Source organism: Prenolepis imparis, unplaced genomic scaffold, assembly GCF_030444845.1.
Source record: "Prenolepis imparis isolate NDT839.2.m4 unplaced genomic scaffold, iyPreImpa1.0 SCAF_2, whole genome shotgun sequence".
Taxonomy (NCBI): Eukaryota; Metazoa; Arthropoda; class Insecta; order Hymenoptera; family Formicidae; genus Prenolepis; species Prenolepis imparis.
The window spans coordinates 21,745,297-21,768,085 of NW_028141160.1; the positions used below are offsets into that span (position 1 = coordinate 21,745,297).

The 22,789-nt window shown below is 39.7% G+C and overlaps 1 protein-coding gene across 3 annotated transcripts in view; it reads left to right on the forward strand.

Annotated features, from left to right (window-relative positions):
- The window catches only part of Rdx (BTB/POZ and MATH domain-containing protein rdx), a 74,328-nt gene that overhangs the window by 34,757 nt on the left and 16,782 nt on the right, over positions 1–22,789 (forward strand). The window contains exon 1 of one of the 3 annotated variants that reach the window (XM_083031805.1): positions 9,663–10,513. The exons of 1 other annotated variant lie outside the window; for it this stretch is intronic. In XM_083031805.1, the coding sequence (XP_082887931.1) occupies positions 10,398–10,513 (116 nt within the window). In that variant the 5' untranslated portion in view covers positions 9,663–10,397. Of the gene's footprint in view, positions 1–9,662; positions 10,514–10,535; positions 10,553–22,789 lie in introns of those variants that run through there. One more of the 3 variants, XM_083031801.1, reaches the window with a different exon arrangement.

A 22,789-nucleotide genomic window follows, 5' to 3' on the forward strand; every position in this document is an offset into this window, starting at 1 on the left:
TTGTGTCCGTCGTTAACGTCTCGATGATCCTTACGTGACTTCTTATTACATACGCGTGCATTTAGCGCGAGGTATGCATTTATCGCTCCTGCGGCTGACGTTTCAAGATTAACGGCTGCACAAACAATTGTCATTGATAATCGAATTAATATAATATAATATTTTGAGATTATAATTTTTTAATATTACATTATTAAGCTCTTATTTTATTTATTATATTTTTATTACTATTTTCATTTATTATTACTATTATTTATTGTACTTAACAATAATTATATTATCAATTTAATTTATATTGGATTGCTGCAGAGCGATACTCTTATGTTTTAATCACTTTGAAACTAGAATTTTCAGTTAAAGACACGCTAATATAAATGTCAAATAAAAATGAGAAAAATAGGAGAAACATTTTAACGTAAAATTTCCACAAAGACTCGTTTAACGCGGCGGGATATTTGAGATCGGGCATTGGCACGACCATATTCGCATGCTCGTTCGGTCGCATCAGCGTCACATCGTTCCCATCGTCGGAAAGGTTAACTGTTTGATTAGATTAGCGTGGCGTGCAAATAACGGCGACGGGCCGGCCTCGGTTCACAGACGACCATGCCGGATTGTTAGGTGGACTTTGTCGAAAACCTCCGGAAAGGACGACGGGAAAGAAAGCCGCCGCCGCTTCCGGGATCGGTAGAGCGGAGCATAATGGGCGAGGGCGAGCACGTATAGCTATAGCGTAGCGACCATCCAAATGGTTATTTTCGACGTTGAGGTCGTCTAGGACGCGGTAAAACGAGCACTCGAGGACATCCTCTCTCCACGTGTGTATATGTGTATATGCGATGTGTGTTCCTCTCGCCTCTCGCCGTCCTATTCATTCTACACACACGGCCGAGCCCACACGGAGATGTAACTTCGATGCGACCTCCGGCGTTTCCTGTCCGCCCCGATCGACAATCGATCGGCGATGATGATCGATGCAGATCGATGAGAAAATGGAAAAAGTTTGAATTGTATATTGATTATATATATTTCTTCGAAAGGTTCGTAAAATATGCTTCTGCGGTGCGAGTATATGAATTAGAAATGAGCATTCAGGACGTAAAGTGTTAGAAGCTGACTTATATAGAAAAAACAAAGCACATAAATTTCGAATTGACTTGAAACATTTGCATTGTTGTATAAATAGAGTAGAAAGAAGTTCTAAGCTCGAGGACTAAATAGAATCTTTTTTTTGTTCAATATAAAATAAATTTATACATACATATATATTAAACTATTTTCGAACTTTCCCATATTTTCGACTCATTGAAACCGGGCAATCTCTCTATTCTCGACTTTCCCTTCAGTCCTCGCTTTCGAAACTTTCGCAACTTCGAGGTGTCTTTTATCTTCACATCGTTCATCGTGGCTAATTTGTCAAGAGGCAACCTAGACTCGGTGGTATCTCAGATTTCAGGCTATTTGCCCAGTCGATATTTGATTTATTTCGTGCATCCGGGTATTCGATAACCCTTCTTGTCATCTCTATAACTTAGCACCCTCACGAGAAATCAGATTCGGATGCATGGCATAATTACTATTAATATCCGAATCTGATTTCTGGCGGTGGGGATGCCGAGTTAACAAGGAGGTCTCCTTGTTGCAGAGAAGACGAGAAGCGAGAAATATCTACCGCATGTGTCGTTCTACATCGCTTTTAGATTACAGAACGACCTTAACCCCAGTATCGATAATCGATGGAATCGATCGTGGGCTCCGCTGCTCCACGAAGGTATATCTACAGACTATCTGGGGCTGTCGAAGGCCACGGTCGACTAATTTGAACCTGAAAAATATGCATAAAATTCTCGCCAAAAAGTTCTCTCCTTATCCTCCGTTTGTTTCTATTGTGAAATTTTATTCTCGAGTAATCTGACTAAAAATGCCTGCGATATATTTATTACTCGTCTGGAGTTATCTTATTTAGAATAAGGTATTTTAATAAAAATAAAATAAATATTTAAAATATTTCGAGAGAAACATTTTTTTCCCGATAAGATTCGACATCGAACGACAAATCGAGACATATTCTATGAGATTCGAGACTCTTCGAAAGAGTTTACGATCTGTACGCGATCTCCCTATGAGAATATATTTTATCGCAACCAAATGCGGTTTCTCTCTCTATTCTCGACACGACTTGGAGATTGGCGATCGATACACTTTGGCTTTGTAACTTTCCGCGCGCGTAAGAATTAGCTATCGGTCCGATAAACGCGCCCCAAACACGAACGACACGAAAATCTCCGTAATTAAATTATGTAATGCCCAGCCTTGGATACGATGCGCGATCGCGAACCAGTTCGATATGCGATTTCGGTTTGTCGCTACAATCAACCTCGCACGTTTTACGGTCGAGCGAATCCGAAGCTCGTGCCCAGGGGTAATTAAGTTAACGAGCCGACCCGGGGAGCACCGTTAATTAATTTGTCATACCGGGCTTCTCGGCGAATTCCGAGTAAGGCTATTAAGCGCGTTTCCGTTCATCTTGCGACGGAGCGCGAATAATAAGCGCGTTTAATCGTGTCGTTCCTTTTTTCTCTTTGCGAACAGTATACACTTTACATTGATCTTTTATTTATTTTTTTGTAATTTCTGATGAGGTAAATAAATTAAGTCGAGCTAATCGGTCTTTATGACTATTAAAAAACACGACAGTTTTTTTTATAAATATTGCTAATTGTAGAAAAAAGATATCGAGAGTGACTTAATCACTGAAAATTACACAGACATTATACAAATCACTAGTTTCTTTCAAATTAATGCTTTAGAAAGAGAAGCTTTGCTAATAATATTATTAAAACTGTAATAATTAGATAGAAAGAAGTTTAATAAATATCGCGAGACATTTGTATTTTAAGCTTTCAGTTTAGGATCAGAATTAAAAAATGGAAATGTTACAATAAGTATGTTTGATATTTTGCATCAAATAATTATAAATTCATTATAAAATAAATAATTTGTAATGTTAAAAAATTACTGCCCATATACACACATTTCTTCATTCCGTAAATATAAGTTGATGTAAAAAAGTGGTTACATCGATCGGTGTCGCGCTCGACGACCTCTCTCTCTCTCTCTCTTTCTCTCTTAAAGCATCAGAGATCGCCTAACGCGCGCGCGATGCCTTGGCCCACAAGAGAGGAGCCGACCTCATTTTTATTACAATTCAAACGCGCCCTCCCACCTGTCCTCCCAGAAGAAATGTCAGCGATTGTCGATGGAATCGGGCACATGGAGAAATCTCTTTCGTCGATATGAATAATATAGTCGCGGACGGAGTTTGTCTCTCTTCCTCGGAAATCCGCGAATTCCTTCGCGCGCGATCCGATTGTATTCCGCGATTAACTTTAAAATTTTATCTTGTAAAACAATGCATCTTTTTCTTGTAAAACGCGTGTTTTACGCGAGAATAAAAGGCCAAGCATGATATTCTCAGATCGTTGACTTTACGTATCGCACGTCTATATGTATATGTATATATCTTTTTTTTAAATATAAATATATATATTTATATTTATTAATATTATATAATATATTTATTAATATTATATATTATTATATATTATATAAATACATATATATATTTATTTCTTTATTTTATTGCCAAAGAGAGAGTGCTATATGTAGAGGCACACAATGAAGAAAGTGGAAAACAACGGCTGTCGTTTAAGTCAATTATATTAAGGGAAAGTTGCGACTAGATCGGGTGTAGAAAACGCGGTAAGAAAAGAAAGATACATCCGCATAAATCTCCGATGTTTCCGCATTCGAATGAATAGTGAAACCGTATCTCGAGCCTCATCGGGACTATGAAACCTTTAATCGCGATCGACACAATTCGAGCGAATCCAGATTGATGCGAGGCATCGAACTCGCACGTCGAGGTATCCTTGTCGTTTCGATCCTATATGTCTCGTACGTTTCTCGAAACGATGATCTAACAATATAAGCGAGAATCAACATCGTGAGAAAGCCGCTCGCGCGATATATTCGCCACCGCGTATAGAGCATGTCCTACGACGGGTGTTCTAACGGTCTTCTGCCTTGACCGAGTTGAGCGAGGTCCGTGTCAGATCCCCGCGTCTTGACTTTGACTCCGTTTTATCGTAAAAGTCATTTCCACGATCAATTACCCGACCGTGAAGCGGCGACGAGCCCGATGGAGGAGGGAGTCCCCGTCCTAATCTTCTCTTTCATCAATATGTATTTAACAGATATTTAGTTAAGTCTTAAGAAACGTTTCTATAATAGTCGGAAAAGCTTCTTCTCGAGCTTCCACCTACGATCGATCCTCCATCTTTCTCTCTCTTTCTCTCTCGGAGCGGAATTAATTAATGAGCGGCTTCGTTGTCTTTTAAGTTGTCGAGACTTCAGTTTCTTGCGATTCGTGAAAAATAGCGATTCCCGAAAATAAATGGACATCAAATATCCTCGGTCGTAATGTCACGGAGCCAAGGCAGTCGGCTTTCGATATATTGATTCGCGTTAAATATGCCGCCTTTAAATAGGAAAGCTATCAAGGCCCGGAGGTTAATATACATGCACGTTTTTATCTCGTCGTATTGTCAACGAGGTAACAATCGACTTCCGTCGTACCGTCGTGTGAATTACGAGAGTTGGAGAAATATATAATTCGCGGTTTACAACGCACTATTGTCGAGTTAATGGCGAGACACCTCGGTCTCTCCGCGGAGCTTTCACGAGGAAGAAATGCCCGGACGAGGAAACAGTCTCGACAGCATCATCGCGTACACGAGAGCCGCGGTGCATTTCACGGTTTTATTTCCCCTTAATAGAAATTACCGATGATGCATCCTCCCATCAGGTGCGACTTTGAACGCCACGCGCGTTCAAGAACAATGAGCTGAGCGATTAAAAAAAAAGGAGAAAAAAAATAGGAGGAAAAACTGCGCAGCCTCGCGGAAATGCACGAGCGGCCTAAATAATGGTAGTTCGACGCGTTCGCGACTTTGTCGGATCCGCGCGTCGGATCTCTCTTTAACCGCTTCACTTGGCATTTAATCGACGGCCGTGAGGAGCGTATGCATTTTACAAGCGTCTATTTACATACGAACAGAGTCCGACAGGTCGGACAAAAGCGTCGATAATTTATCTCGCCGAGAGAGAGAAAGAGAGACCACGTAATAAAGTAATAAATTAACATGAATATTTTGTACCTACGCGCAGGCAGCAAGAATCTGTCTGTGACAATCTGTTGGGCGAAATGCCCGACGCGACTAAGGAATGACGATTTTAAATAGGGTATCCATCAACTCGATTTGCGTCAACGTGCGTATAAAATATTCGCGCTTTAATACATTTTTCATATTTATGATGCATTAATTTTAAGCGAGGTTGTCAAACAATTTATTTAAATTTCTCTCTTCGCCTTACATTTAACGCGATTACAACATGTCTTAATTTACATTTCGCCTTCATTGCCTGAACGTTAGCTTCGTCCCATCCGTGATATATGTGCATTGTAATCCCAGCTACGATATCAACGATACATCTCAATTTGTTTTTCCATCTTTCCTATTCGCGCGTATATATTTCACGTTGACCGGTGTCAGTCGGCATTAATCAGACATCATTCGACGTGTCGACGGGAACATTGCTCCCCGACTTCCCCGTCGTGTCGAGAAATCGCATCGGGCTCGTCGTCGTAGCGTACCATAGCTACTATAGTAATAGTGGTGAAGGTGGCTGATGGTGGTGGTTGTACGCTCGCTCTCATTAGCCATGGCGAGCGCACGACATGGTGTGGTACCACCACCACCACCACCACCATCATCATCACCAACACCACCACCACCAACACCACCACCATCAGCATAGCTGCCGCCGCCTCCGCCGCGTGGCATAGGTGGTAGCTTCGTTCTATCGACCGAGCGAGCGGCTCGGCTCTCTCGTCCCGTGACCTGACCTCGTCTGAACCCTCCGCCGCTGCTCTGCTGCTGGCTGTGTCTCTCTCTCTCTCTCTCTCCCTCTCCGTCTCTCGCTCTCGTTCTCCTCTCTTTCCATTTCGCTCGTTCTAACGCAATCACCTCTCGCGGCATTACAGAGCAGTCGTCGTTGTCGTCGTCGTCGTCGTCGTCGTCGTCGTCGTTTCCTGCCCCCGCCTTCCTGGAGAGCGTACTTTTCTCCTCTCCGCTCTCCTCTCCCCCTTGACACTTTCTGTACGATATTAGCTTGCCCGAACTGGAACAACGCCCCAAAACTTTGAGGAATCGCGTAATCCGCTTTGTCTGCACTTATCTCGAAGTCCGTCCCTCGCCCCTTCGAAAGTTTCTATATTTCGCTCGTTTAATTAATCTATCGTTGCTTCTCGTTATTTTAATTTTTTTGTTCCTATCCTTTCGTTCTCTCTGTCATCGACGTTTTTCATTATTCACTTTGCGCTTTATTTATTTATCTTTTTTTATTGAAGTTCCGATAATATGATTTTTCTGGTATTAATTTCATTGCGTTTCTTTCTTTGTCTCGTTCGCTTATCATAGCTGTGTTATTGTTGAAAAAAATCGCTGGATCGCTATATGCGTTTTAACAAAGAATAACGACAGATGTAATCATGCAAAATCGCATTCGATTAATAGATAACTTTGAAAAATTTATCTTCTTTTATATCAAATATCTCTGATCAGTAATTCGGGAAAATCTCTCGAGTCTTTCTCGATTCGCGGGGCTACTCGCCAATAAATTGCCAAGTACTCTCTTCAAGATTAGAGATATATTAAAATCTTGCCCTTCTCTCAAATATAAATTCCATTAAAATTTTTTTCTTAATTCTATTTAATATTGATTTAAATCCTGTTTCTGTATACAATTTCTCAAAATGTACAAAATTATATCGTGACGTTTTTGGCTCCTGATCCTTCGCTTTATTCGTCCGCGAATATCGAGCTCGCTTACTTCGAGGTAATCGCGGGTCGAAAATCGCACATTGTCGCATTTAAAGCGCTAGATGAACGCGCTATAAACGTGAGCCTTAGTCACTGGATTATCCACGCGTGATTGCGGGTGCTTACATTCGCACAGTTCTCCACACATTCAGAGAAGTTTCGCGCGCCCATATTGCCGGCAATAAGGCACAGTACTGTAACTATATCTATATTACATAGCACGTTCTCAATTTTACTTATCCACGACAGAAATTGCTCCAAACTTTGCGCGGACAAGAGATACACACACATAAACCATAAACTCTGTCGTCCAATTATATTCCGAGAATATCAAATACGAATTTACGAGCTAGAGTACGCGATTAAGCTTCGCCCTTAAATGCGCAAATCCACCTGCACGAAACTTTGTTAATTCGAAGTTCCTTCGAGACAGATGACAAAAATAAGACCAAATATTAAAAAAAAAAGAACGATATATCTAGAAATACGAAATAGAGAGAAAAGCGTGCAGAGCGAAGCCCGAAGCGCGATTTTTAGAAAGAGTTTCGTATATCGAGAAATCTGCAATATATCGGGAACCTGTGTAATATCGCACACAGGCGTGATGAAAAGTCTTCAATAATAATAACGACGCAAACAACGGAAAAACGTGGCCGCACGCGAACAAAAGAAATAGCGGCGACCCATTAGAGGGGTATATGAGACGCGACCCTCGCGCGCTGCGGGGCGGATAGGGCTCAGGGTCGTTTTTCAAGGGGGTCAAGGGGAGTCTGCGCCCCGAGAACACGCTTATTAATATCAACCTCTCTAACACGAATTCGAAAAATGTCCAATTTTTCCCACGTTTCAATCCTCTCTTTCCAAACTACGACTCTTTTCAGTTCGTCGAGGCGATTCGAAAAGATCCGTGTGGCAGTTTTTATTACAAATTTTAAAACAAATTATTTCTCGGATTGAAAATAGTTTTATTAATCTTTTAGATTAATATCTTTTTTGAAAACAATTTTATTTTATTAATTATTGATATTAATATTTTTGCAATTATATTTATAAATTGACATTACTAGATGCTTTTCATATAATTTAATTTTTTTAACTTCTTTTAATAGATTTTAATAAATTCTTTATAAAGGCCTTTTATTATACATTTATATGAGAGGAAACAAAGAGACCTTTTGCGCAAGAAGATAATTATTAATTCGGCTATTATACATTCTTCCCTATTTACATTTTAAGTCAGCTTTTTTTATCAAGATTTCGGCCTTTGATCTAGAATCGCGCGAGGGGGAGATAATTGTTTGCGAGCTACATTTTCTCTCGGATTGACATAACTCTTTCGGTTGTACACACACCGGATGCTCCTCTGCGGTGCGGTAAACCGTCGAACGCGTTTTGGGCCGAAATATATTCCGGTTTCTCTCCCGGGTATTATCGTTCTCACAATGTCACGACCGTCGTGCGTGATTCCGGCACGACGTCACGGTCCCATTGACGCCGACCCCTGCTCCGAGCACCTTAAACGGATTCGTAAAACATTTTTCGTGACCCCTTTTCCATCGTAATTTCGACGAACAACAGGGCAGAGGAAGGCGCGCTCTCTCCAATTCCGTTTCCGGTGTGGATGGTGCGCTGTCGAAAGGCCATTCGATGCCTATCATATGTATCGTCGCGCCTAAACGTGTCCGGAATATGCCAGACAAATTCCCGGGTGGTGTATTATTCTTTTACGAGTTTACGAGCTGCGGGATTAGACATTTAATTTCGATCGTCAAAGTTTTTGAAACTGAATTAGGAAATAAAGTTTTTATTGTATAATAAGCGCTCTCTCGTAAAGCCTCGAAATCCGACCCTTTTCCGAGGAGAGAGGAGGGAGAGAGAGAATACACGTGTGTGTTTCTATTCGAGGAGGGTTTCCACACGCTAACCGAATAATCGAGAGGGAACCACCCTCTCTCTGGTCCCTTCCTTTTAGATATATATGTATAGACATTCGTCTTTAGAGTGAAGGACTCGGTTTTATCCTCTTTCCCCTTAATCCTCGACACCGGGTGTGCCTTTGTCGAGAGTAACAGCGCAGAATATGCTCAAGGTCCCATTTGTATTATATGTTTCCAATAATATATAATGTACTTTATATGTTACTCATAACATATTGGATTAATCTGACCTGTTTACAAAATTGTTGAAAATAAATCTCTGCGTTCTTTCCTTCTCGACTTTATAATGTCGCAATATTTATTCAAAATAAATAACTGAAAGAAATTCTTTTAAGGATTTAAAGGATTCATTCTTATAGCGTGTTTATTTTAATATCGTCATAATATTTTAATAAATTAAAAAAAATTCCTTATTTTTATCACGATGAATGGTCCGATAATTGACGATCCGAATTCGTCGATCGCGTTTACGAAACGACCTCGAGCGATCGAAATCCAGGAAACGGTGTTTAATAACAATTTCGGAGCGCGGCACCACAGCACACATGCCTCGTGGGGCAGAATTTCCTGCAGAGGGGGAGGGGAGGGAAGCAGAAAGGGTCTCGAGAGAGGGAAGGGAGAGGGAACGAGCCTTGAGTGAGCGAGATGGACGGGATGAAGGGAGATCGTATCGTCCCGTTCTGGCACGACACGAGGTCGCGGAGCCGAAGCCGAGCGCTGCCGAGTACGGCCGAGCGCGGTCGAGCCTTCGCGCTCGGTAGTGGGGAGGAGCGGGCGTTCAGTAGCTACGTTCAGTCGAGCCAGCGCCGTCGTAGTCGAATGGTCGTAGTCGTGTACCGTCGCGCGGAGTCACTCGACGCGGCCGAGAAACGAGGGAGGAAGAGAGAAAGAGAGACGCTCGACACAATTACATTTTTTCATACGTGATTACGGTTGAATTTCACGGTGAGACGACAAACGAGAGAAAGAAAGAGAGTGACGGGAAAACTGAGGGAGATTTCGGAGCGCAGTTGGTAGTTGACCGAGAGAGAGAGAGAAAGAGAGAGAGCTTTGCGCCGTCTCCTCGCACTTCTCTTCCGAATTGATTCCAAGAACGTCGTCGTCCGCGCATCGCCAGCCGCGACGCGATCTCGTCGCCACGATTGTAACAACGATCGTCGCGCTGCTCCCCGAAAGGAAGCCGTCGTCGTCGTCATTGTTCTCGCCGCACGGATACACGGCAGTGAAAATGCGGTAGTGACAGTGAGACACAGGGTGAGGAGAGACTCGGAATTTAGAGGATTAACCGTCACTCTAATCTCGCGATCTCGATCTCGTGTCGCGCGAATCGTCTCGCAGTTCGTGCTCGATCGAGTAGTCCGGCGCCGGTTGAACGACGAGAGATAGAAAAGGCGAGAGGGCGGGTGGGGGGTGGGGGGGAGAGAAGAGAGGAGGTTGCTCTCTTGGCGCGACTCAGCCGGAAGAGTTATGACGAGCTCGCGCTCCATTCAAGGACGAAGAATTGTTGTTTGCGCGCATGTGTCCAGTAGTGGGATATAGTGTCAACGACAAGTCGCCGCTCGCAGATCTGGATACCTTGCTGTCGACACCCGCCGGGCCCGGATTGTCTCATGTCAGGATGGCGCTGGCGCGGTACGTACACTCGTACGGCTCACCGTTGTCGGAGCTAGGGTGGGTCCTTCGTCCGTCCGGGACTAACCACCGAGAGGGGAAGAGAAAGGGGGGAAAGAGAGAGAAGGGAACGTTTGTGTGTCTGTGTGTTTGACCGGTACGAGGAGAGTAATCGCATCGATCCGGTAGCGAGCCGGTAGCGTTCAACTATACACGCCGACAAAGACGTTCCTTTCTCCCTTCCTTCCCTCACCCCGAATTTCTCGTCCCCTTTGATAGTAATGGCACCGGTTAACCGATAAAATTCTCAGCGATTATCTCGTCCCCGAAAATTTCCTTTTTTAATTTCACAAATATATACATATTTGTCGATATCGAGCGGAAAAACATATGCAATTGCAGATAAATAAAAATGAGAGACAGAAGAGAGAGGTTAGGATATAAAAAATTGCTTCGGGAATTGCCGCGAAGCTTTCGAGGAATTCGCCTCGACGAAGGCGCGACGGTCAACGACCCGTCGTCCCTTCGACGAGGATAGCGGCCAAGTATCGCGATGGCCATTAGCCGTCCGTTTCGTTCTTTTGTCCGTCCCGATGCTCGCTCTCTTTCTCTCTTTCTCTCTATCCCTTCTGATCGTCGCTGCGATTCGCATTCGCGCTGGCTGACTGGAAAGTTCTTGGTCAAGTCGCGAGCGAAGGAGCCGCGGCGGAATCAAGGTGAATAGTGAATACACCTTTTTACGTTAGACGCCGACCTTCCTGAGGCTGCCTCGATGTGGGCTCCGTCACGGCTCGGCGATTCCCTGCCTGTTTTCGATATAGACACGTCCGGCCGTGAACGCGACTCGATGGAATTCGAATGTGGAAACGGGCTTTTATATTCGCGTGTCGCGGCGTTCGTTCTTGAGACTCGTCGCGTCTGGTCGACGAGGATTCTCGACGGAATCGGCGATCTTGTCGGAAGAAGGAATTCATAGAGAGAAAGAGAGAGAATTATCCAGAGAGGAGAGACAATTTTAGTTTCCAAATATTTAGAAATATTTTCATCGTTTATATATGCCAAAGTGTTTACTCCTGAAAGTTTACTTACCAAAGTTTTACTTATACTAATCTCGCCAATGTTATATTTATTATAATTTTGAAGAATTTTAAAACGACCAAAGACGTAGCTTATATACTCGATATATACATATATAAATTGGGATACTAATTAAATGATAAGCCTCATGTTTAAAGTGTTAATTGCGAATGTCGCGAGAAAACATTTCGCTCCGGTTCACGATTCACATTTTTTCGTGCCAGCTGCAACTTTATCATTATTTTATGACTGTGTTCATTAAGCGCGCGATTAAAAATATTTAATAATTCTTATAAAATCACCGAAAGAAAATGATATTGAAACAAAGATATTTTTAACGCTCGCTCCAAGTGATTTCGATCGTACGTCCTTCCGTGACATTTGTTGAAGAGAAAGAATAAGCTCTTGGTGAAATAACCATTTTTATTATCTACCTTTATCGAGCTATCGATGCCGATTACATCAACGCAAGTCACGAAGCTGAGAGTAACGTCTGTTTATATTACTTTTATTTTTAAGTATTTTTATTACGTGTTGCCGCATTCGATATAAACACGCGATCCTTTCGCCTGCGAATTCTAACCGCGTGTTTCGCGAATTGAGGGCGGATGTCGAAACGACTAATTACATCGCCATCGTGTTACATATGTACATATGTATATATATACGTACATCGTAATGACAGTTATTTTCCAGTTTCGTCAATGGGACGATCTTAATACCGTTAGTCATTATTTCCTGTTTCTGTACCTCTCTCTCTCCATCAATGTACGACTCGAAAGCGGTGAATCACGAGACTATAAACGGATTCTCTCCCTCGGAGAGACCCATCCCTCCATCCGACTATCTATGATTTAACGATCGCGATATAGTATGTCGGAGCGTATATTTTTAGAATTGTACCTGTGCGACGAGCGTGTCCTTGACATTGCTACGCCCTTCCTTCCCGCGAATGCAGAAATTGCCTGTAACGTTGCGGAGAATTATTATCCTGGCTACTCCGCTCGGTTTACGAAGCGAATTAATCTTGCCAGCGAATAACCCCGTCGTAAAGTTTGTAGCGCGCAATTTTATTTTATTTTTTTTTTTTAAGAATTCGCACGACAAGTCCGGGACGACGTGGTTCGCCGACGAATTTCTCCGTGCAATTTAGAGCTCAAGATTGAAGATTGCGAAATTAAATCCTCGTGAAAGTTTAATGTAAAAAAAATCGTCAAATTCCCCGCAAATTCGATTTCGACGATTACTTTACAGAGAAGTATTTCCACCTTCGTTAGGGCAACGTTATTGCCCGATAAGAGCCGCACGTGATACGTACCGATAAATCTCGCTTTAAATGCGCTCTCTTGCGCGATCGCTAATTGCTCCATTCGCGCGTTATTAATGCTAATCGCGCGGGGACGATAAATGCCGGCGTTTATTAAGTGTAATACCTGACTCCGGAAGTTTAGGTACTCGCGCGCCGCCGCTACCGTAAGGTATATCGCGCTTATCACCAGGGCCGGTTTTTTCCGCAATCTTCTCTCTTGCATCTTTGCTACATCGGCTACCTGCGCGCTATCTTTGTCGAACTTATATGACCTTCACGTATCACGTCGAAGATTTATAGTTAGACTGCCTGCAGGTACCTTTTACTTGCCTGTCCACGCGTTTTTCCTCTGGCATTTTCACGCATCTGCTTAATCCTTGGGCGACCTTTTAATGCCTTTTAACTACCGCGTCAGACGAATGACGTCTGTGTCTTCTTGGACGGTATTATGGCACTTGTATATACATATATATTATACATAGACTTCATTTTTTATAATTCTTTGAAGCAACCGTATTTTAAACATGATTTATGTACATGGACATCCAGCAAATAGCAAAGACTCCCATCGTAAAAATGTTTTCAAGGAAATGCAGATTTGCATGGATCGTTATTCGCTATGCGTATATACTGTATATATATTTTTTTTGTGCTGGCGGTCAAAGTGTTGAATCTCATCGATGATGCGCCTTATGTCACGCGGAAAGGAAAATCATTCAACAGACGAAACAGGTTGCGGCAAGGCTACATTACGTGTATAACTCGCGCGAACGATTACAGCGATATATCCATCAATCATTTCGCAGCTGTCGCGCTTATCTCTAATTCCTTGTTATTTGTCCGCTTGTGGTCGGTGACGATTGATCCTTATTATCTTTACTAGATTAGATAACGTTTCGCGTGAATTTATTTAAAAAAAAAAAAAAAATACACGGTTGAACGATCGGGGATTTAATGCGGGAGATATTTCGAACTCGAAGATTGCTCGTGTGACAAACTGCATTGAGCGCAATTAACGTGGGTCACTTGCCTCCCACGCATTCAATTAAAGGTTAATCGTTCTTGTTTAAACCTCGATGTCGGCGATAAAAGTTTATCTCGCGTTCAACCTAATCTTCAAGGCTTTCGTTAGTTCCATTACTTTTAATTTTAGAACACACAAATATTCCTATTCTAATTAAGATAAACCTTCAACTTTAAAACTTTTATGATTTTATCATATTTAAATTATATTTTTATTAATTTATATTTTTTTGTAATTTATAATTTTATATATTCGTACTGCTTTATAAAACGCTGTGAAAAAAATCCGAATATTTATTTTCATTGCATTCAATATAAGATCGTGTTTTAATGAATACATTTTTAATAATGAATTGTGACGCGCACACACACTGTTATTTTTTATATTTGCACAAAAATGTGGAACAAAATTTAGACTCTTGTTTTTTACATCTAAAAATGCGTCGATATAAATAAATATTTAATTAATATGTTTTTTTACGGTCGTGAGAAAAAAACCGAGGAATATTTGCGGGGAAAAACGATCCGGAGGCGCGCTCGCGTTACGTTGGACGACGGAATCGGAAAAGCCGCGGCCTTGCCTCGCTGTAATGTTATCGTTTGCGTCACAATATTTTCTCGTCAGCAGCACGAGCGCAAAAGCAGGATTGGCTTTGAATGTCCTTTGTGCCCGTCGAACAGCTGGTCGCGCGCGCGATCGTCGATATACATGCATTCGTGTATGGGTGCCTGTGTCTATACAAACTACCACTACTATCACATCACACCACTATACTGCGACACTGTACTCGTGTCGCACAATATCGTCGTAAATTAAAACACCTGTCTATATTCCGAATAACATCGATTACCGCTCTATTCCGATCTCGTCACCTCGATTAACACGTAACGAGGTTCCACTTATGATCGGGTATGTACGTATTAAATTTAGTCGAAGGCTTTATTGGCAAATCGTTTAGCAGATACCGGGAGTTTCGGTAAATCGTGTCGCGAAAATATATAACTCGAGTACCGATAGTTGTTTATATTACACGATTTTGTTTCAACAATTTCGGACGGAGATATGAATTCTTTTTTTTTTTTTATCGCTTATTGCTCAACTAATTTGAAGGACTTTGATAAAATCTGGAACGTGAATAACGAAATTATTATCGAGAATATCGCTTATTGGCATATCGTTATCAATTTTTTGAATTAAATTTTTTTTCGTTCGCTTATTAGGTCGAGATTACTCGTCGATATCTCTCGTCGCTATTAATTTTCCTTCTCGAGATTTATGTTTTTTTTTTTTCGGTGGAATTATCTGAATATTATTATAGTCGTAGCACGGGAGTCGAGGCCAATCGATGTGTCCGGGGCTCGATGAAATAAAGCCGAGTACAAAGAAGCAGGAGAATACGATGGCTATGGCGACGATGGTATGGTGGTGGTGATTGTGGTAGTGATGGCGAAGCGCGGTGGAGGGAAGGAAGGAAAGTTGTCCCTCGCGCTCGCGGTGGCAACCTTCGGCTTCAAGGGTACAGGGCCGTAGGTCCCTCTTGAGGGTTCGCTTTCCCTTTTCCGTGAACGCTGTACGACGAATATCAAGAGAATCGCATATCAAGCTTCAAAATCGACTTTCGGCATTAAAAAAAACAATAGATGAAATATTTTCCTTCGAAAATTATCTTGTCTTCTATCTCCGCATTTTTTATCTGCGCGTCGATAATTTTCTTTTCTAAGGGCCGGTTGTCCCAACTTCTTGGTAAATTTTACCCGACAGGTAGCACATCTTCGTCTCTTTTCAGATAAGTTTAAAAAAAATAAGACGAACATCTGTCAGATAAAATTTACCAAGAAGGAACAATCGGCCCTAAGAATCGTAAAATTGTAAAGAAGTTTTCTAAATATAAAGTGTTTTTGGAGATTAAAAAAAAAATCAATTTGATATTTTTATAGATGTGATACTTTTTTTATTTTGTTTTATTTTTTTTTAATTTTTAACACATTTTTTAAGTGCAAAACAAATTTGACAGTAGCAAGATGTCGACGTTCCTCTCGCGCACTCATTATTTCAAGAGCAGATTTATCGTTGTAATCGGAGTGTTATATATTTTTGCGTTTGAATAATACAATTTATCTCAACTATTTTGAAAATATAGCTTGGAATTTAACTAATAATATTCAAATATATCAACTGCCAAAAATTACGCAAAAAATCACGCGATTTATCTTATCCAAATATATTAGATATGATAAACGTTGAAAAGAAAAAGAGAAAGAAGAATTTATCGTGAAAGGGTTAAGTTGGTCGGGGAAGGAGAGGTATCAACGACGCAGAAAGGCTACGTAAGCAGTTATGTAGTATGCGAAAGCTTATCGAAGTTATCGCTGAGCAACCAAATGACAAGCAAACAGCCACGGTACACACGATCGGAGGCCAAATTGGCTGTTTTGCGATTGAAATTGTCTCAGAGCGAACGACGAAGACCTCAAATACAATTTCGTGTATTATAATAACATCGTTATAATAACATCGTGTATTAGCGTATTTTGCGTTCAATAATTAAAATTTTCCATAATATTTTAAGAACACATTCTTTTCTATTTACATAATTAATTGCGTAGTCTTTAATTGCTTTCCGTGTTTGCAAAATAGGAAAAAAAATCGGTGAGTCACGTGCGGTGAAGTATTCTTGTGAACGTGAACGCACATCATTAGTGCATTCACTCGTACGCCTTCTTTTGAAATCCATAAATTTTACGAAACCTTCCTGGAAAGAAGAGAAAAGAAATGCAAACAATGTGACTGATTGTGAGATCCGATCGGAACGATAAGAGTTTTACTACGTCATTAGAGATACACCTGAAAATAAATATCATTAACATACCATTAAATCGTAAAATAAGACAACACGTACAAGATATCGTTTATAACTATAGCTATAATTTAGAGAGAGAGAGAGGGGGGGATGGTGAATCAGAATAGTTAAATTTAGTTACTAGTAAAATTTAAAGAAGACAAATATTAAATATCAAGCAGATCTTAAAATCTGTGTTTAGCGCGTTCGTGTTGACAATTGCTTTCTCGATATCAAAGGGACACGAATCGAAGGGTATCCTCGGATAGTTTGGATATTCTTTGTGGTTAATTTAAGACGGTAAGGGCGCATCTGCAGGGAACGGACCTCGCAAATTGGCCGTGAGGCCCAAGGTCGTCCAGTATATCCCACGTACCGGGGCACTGGCCCCTGTTAGAAACGAGTCGGGTCTCTCGGGGAGCTTCCCTCCCCTTGCGGAGATCCCAAAGAAAAGCAATCCTTCGGCCCTAGAAGGACGAGAGTCAGAAGGAGATCCGCGAACGTCACGCTTTTCATTTCAATCTCGCATCTGCAAACGTCATTGAAAAGAGCGAACGGAGGGACTAAACGGAGAAGTTGAAAAATTATAATAATATTTCTCGTTAAATGAAATTGTTTATAATATATTCTTTTATCGATAGAGATCAAAAAAATTTATCTTATTTAATTTAATTTAATTTTATCTAAATTGTTTGTTATCTCAATTTTATTTAATTCTATTTTATTAGATTAAAATTAATTGCAGAATTTTCAAAGCAACAAAAAATCATTTTTTATCCACTTTGCGAGCCGTTTATTTCGAAAATAGGTACCATAAATCCGTGGTTTGGAAGAGTAAGGAATCTTGATAACATTTTCAAGTAATCAAGGGCATATTTAAGTACTTTCTAAATAGCGATGTTTAATAATTCAAGTGGTATTTATAATGGTTGTGTCGAGGAAGAAGCGATTTGTGAGAGGATTTCTCTCGCTTTTCCAGAAATGCATTCTATTATACATATATCTTTAATTAATTAAAAGCATTATATTTTCATTTAGAGTTTTGTGCAATTTAGGATATATATTTAAATTTATACATCACGAGCGCAAAAAGAGAGAGAGAGAGTAGAATGCTGTATCTCGTTTAATGATTTATGCAGATTATTCAATCGCGTTAACACGTATCAACGTCACAGCTTGCTTGATATTTGCGGTATTTTCGGCGTAACGCGAGCACCGTGCTTTTAATTTCCATCCCAGAACTGATTTTGTACAAGTGGGAATCGTGAATAATCGCGAACGTTCGAATCGTCATTAATAACCGCTATAAACACGAGAGGGAATATTCGTTTATCGCCTTCGGGATTACCATGTAATTTTACATTTTAGAACGCGTTATCTTGTAATCTTAATTCGCTCTTCGTCATTATTTAATTTCTTCGTTCAGCATCAGGACAATAAAATCTTTCATTACATAAATATTTATGTAATTCGCGTAATTTCTCGCATATATATACATATATACGGCCGAGAATTGTATTCTATTATCGCACTTTACTTTGTTCGAACGGGGAGTGACATTCGCTCGTCGTCTGCTCTTTGTATGAAAAGATGTTCGTGCGCCTCTTATCGTAACCGTGAACCTTGAATCGAGCTGTGAACGGAGTTGTGATGAATGCAACACGTCGCTAAATAATAATATAAAGTCTAAACTACGAGTAAACTTTCGAAAGAGAAAAATTAAATTAAGAAAATTTTGCAAGACAAAAATAGCTCTACAATTCTCTAACTTCTTAATTAATTATACTATTATTAATATTATTAATAACATAGTAAGAGTGAGTCTCTTCCTTTTTTTTTTTTTTTTTTCTTTTCTATCTCTCCCTTCCTCATATTTTATTTTATTTTTCATTTAATTTTGTTCTTGATTTCCTTATCTTTTTGTCGGTCTTATTTATTTTTTGTAACTTATTTTTTATACTTTGATAAGCTTAAATCAGAACAAGATAAAAACTCTCTATTTCTCTTTCTTCTTTTGTCGCATGATAAAACTCAAGCCTACGTCATTCGCTGCGCATTACGCATCAAGAATGCATGAACGAAGAAAGGAAATTTATCACGACCGACAAATAATCATGCGCTCTCGTCACTTAGTAGTTCTTCCTCGAATAACTTGATTCATGGTGCATCATTTGGAAGCGCGACAATTTTATGCGCGCTGCGCTCAGATGTAAGGATTTGTCTTTACATCTTAATCTTCGTTCCTCGCGCATAATTGTACGTTGCTTCTTTAATCGTTATTAATTATTCAAAGTAATTATTCGCAATTACCCAAAGTACTGGAAGATTTTAACGCTCTCCGAATAGAATATCGAGAAGAATAAGAGATTTTATATATCAATATTTTTTATTTTAATTTCTCTATATAGATCTCTCTCCGTTCAAACTCTCTGTTGTCCTTATAGTGTATTTAATCGAGAAAGACGAGGAATAAAATTCTCTCGAGTACCATATTTACGTTTGCACACTATCGACCTATCGAATTCGTGATATGCGATCACGCATACATGGATTTCCTTATCGCTTCGAGCGAAACTGCAACCGCTCTTCGCGATGCTTCGCAACAGCATCTGTGTGTGATTCTCTCACGGTTGTTTACCGCAGACTTGATCGCCGAGTCGCTCGGTTGGACTGGTTCCCGAGATGCTGAACCAACCGGGCGGCGGCGCATCTTCCTCGGGAGGGAATAACGCTTGTCCTCGCCGGAGCGACAAGTTGGCACGTGCAAGACGCGAAGGCGAGTCTCGCGCGCGCGTTTGCTCGTGACGCCCTTGAAGAGAGTCAGCCTTTGTCTTATCACACACTCCGGCTTTTACGCCAAGCAGAGCGTCAGCCTTGACTTCGCCCCTCTTCTTCGTCGCGTCTCGTCTACTGACTTTCCTGCGAAAATCGACCGACAGTCGGCTTCGATTCCCTTCGTCTTCCTCTCGTCTCCTTGGCTTAGGGCGATCAAGGGCTTTTTTTTTTAATGCAGGACTAGGAACAAAGGAAGAAGAGAGTTTGGCGTATTTTAAATTAGTTATTTTTTTCGCTCATATTTTTTATTTCATGAAGTTTTAATTTTAAATAATAATCTGAATTATTCTAATTATATTTTCTTATCAGTCACATGAATAATTGATAATGAAATGTATGTATACACATCGCTGTGGTGTGAATATTTGTTGAATACTTTTGTAACGCGATAGGATATGTAACGTATGAGATAACAGAAAGACAAGTTATAAAGGCTGAAATAACACGCGATATGTATAGAATTGGAGAAAAAGCAATGTAGCACGTAATGGCAGGGAATGTCAAATAAGCTGTGTAACAGCGTCAAGGCTGCATATTATCGTTGTCAATACATCAAGGTCCTAGTATGCATATATATACATATGTATATATATAGCCACGTGTCTGCAGCGAAGCATCGCGCACACACATTCATAATACCGAAAAATAACTTTTTTCCTTAATAAACCCGTAATAACATGTGACGTTTCTTCAATATTCGCGAAATGTCAATCGCGTCAATTTGTCAATAATTAATTTGTCGATAATTTTTATCGGTTAATTATATTTCGTATCTTTTCGAAAAAATTCGATATCACGATCGATATTGAAATAATCGAGCTTTTTTTATGAATAAAAATTTTTATTCCTCGAACTTTTCGATTTTCGATCACACATACACAATGACGAAATGTTAAATTGCCGGGACAAGATTGTTTTTGTCCGTCTGTCGCGAATTGTTATCGCGGTTGCACCCGATGCATCGACGACGACGACGACGCGTAATCGCGATAATCATAAAAGGAGGGATATATATTTTTAGCCTCGTGCCACGTTGCACTCGGTCGCCTCCGCGACCTTCCGATCTTGACACTGAGACTTCCTTTTTCTATCGCTTTTTTTATTCCGCTAACGCCGCGTCGTGGCCGCGCGTGTCGCGCGTTAACGCTAATGCTGTTACCGGTCTTACGAAACGATCGGGATGAATCAGATATGGAGATAAATGCACCTGTAATTATGCGCGTTGCGCGGGATTTTTCAATTCAATCGTGACGAGCGAGAGTAAATAAGAGAGTTGCATCCTTGCGTTCACGTGCGGAGAAAGAGTATGTACACAGTTGAAAAATTTGTGTTAAATTTAACAAATATCACCTGTCCCAAACGGTCCACAGAAATTTTTGTGTTAATTTAACATAATACGGATATGTTAAATGGTGACACGAATATTGTGTTAATATTTTAACATAAAATAAATGCAAACTTCAAATAAACTTAAAATAAATTTTGTGTAAAATTAACATAGTTTTAATGTAAAAATTAACTAAAAAAATTGTTAATTTTACATTTTATCACCCCCCACTTATATTATAAAGTAAAATTAACATTTTTTTTCTGTAAATTTTAACAGATAAATCTTGTCACTAATAATACGGAACATATTTATTGTGTAAAATTAAAAATAGATATACATTGTGTTATTTTTACACTTTTTTTTAGTTGTTTTAATAATTTAACATTTGAGTCCAATTAACATAACAGCAATATGTTAAATTAACACATGAATGTGTTAAATATTTAACACAAAAATTTTAACGGGGACCGTTTTTAACAAGAAAACACAAATTTTCAAACTGTGTATATAATATAATTACGTTTTTTTTAATTATATTATATCAATGTATTTATATAATACAATAAAATTAAATATAAAAATTTATAATAATAAAAATTAAATATAAAAATTTATAATCATAAAAATTAAATATAGAAATTAAATATATATATTTATATAATAAAAATAAACGTACTTATATATTATAAAAAATTAAGTTGCGAGAATGCAATCTCATCCGTTGCTGCAACGCTGTAACACGCGTAATGTAACCTTCGTGTCGTCCTTATTGACAATTACATGGCAACTCTCGGTTCTCAATTAGACATCATTAGAGAAGCGCGAAATCTGAAGGCAGCGGGCAAAAAAAACACGTGTCATTCTTGGATATTTTTTACGAAATCTTCGACGGACGGAAAGATAACGACGAGTGTTTTAATCCGGGAAGTGAACGAGATAACTCGACAGACGCGATTGACAAATTAACGTAGGATTAAGTCGAAGAACATTGTTGCGGTGAATGTAGAAGATATATTTTGGACGGTTTCATGGAAGAAGAGTTCTCTCTCTCTCTCTCTGAAGAGATATATAAGAGATTTCTTTTTATTATTATAAATGGAATAGAAATCTCTATCCGAGGCAAGAGTCGATTTGGCAAGAGGCTACCCGCGGTGTCGGACTCTCAGGCACTATAATTACGTGATTTCGTACTATAGACGACGGTTTTCACCCAACTTCCTCGTTTTCACCGGCGAGATTGTGTCGGGGCTCCCGTTCTACTTTCCCCTGAACTCTCGAGGCCACGCCTACATAAGCCGGGGCGAATATCTCGATCGGCTTCACAAAGGAATACCGACCTAGGGGTCCATTCCTAAATATTCCCAGATCTGATTCTCGTTCTTCCCCAAAACCAGACAAGTCATAAACGGAAGGAATCTTTATCTTTGTGTGAATCTTTCAATTACTCTTTCACAATCTTTGACATTTTGTATTAAAGTAATATATTAAAAAGGCAATCTCTTCTCCCCCTTCCCCTCTATTTCTCTCTTAATTATAATAATATTTAAATGTAACTTATTTGCTTTATATTTTAATTAATTAAGTTTGAAATATTTATATATTTATTACACAATATTTATATGTTTAATTTTTCCACCCGACGCAGGATTTCCAAAAGGATTTCCTTATGCTAATTTTCACTTCCCATAAAATAAGAATGATTAAAAGAGGCAGTCCCTCCTTTTCCTCTCTGTGATTTATATATTCTCAGTGTTGTGCTTAGATGATTTTAAAATTAGCTAGATAAAGATGAGATAAAAATATGTAAATTTATCTTAGATAAGATAAAGATGATTTTATTTTAAATATATATAGATAAAAGATAAAATTATATGACGATTCAT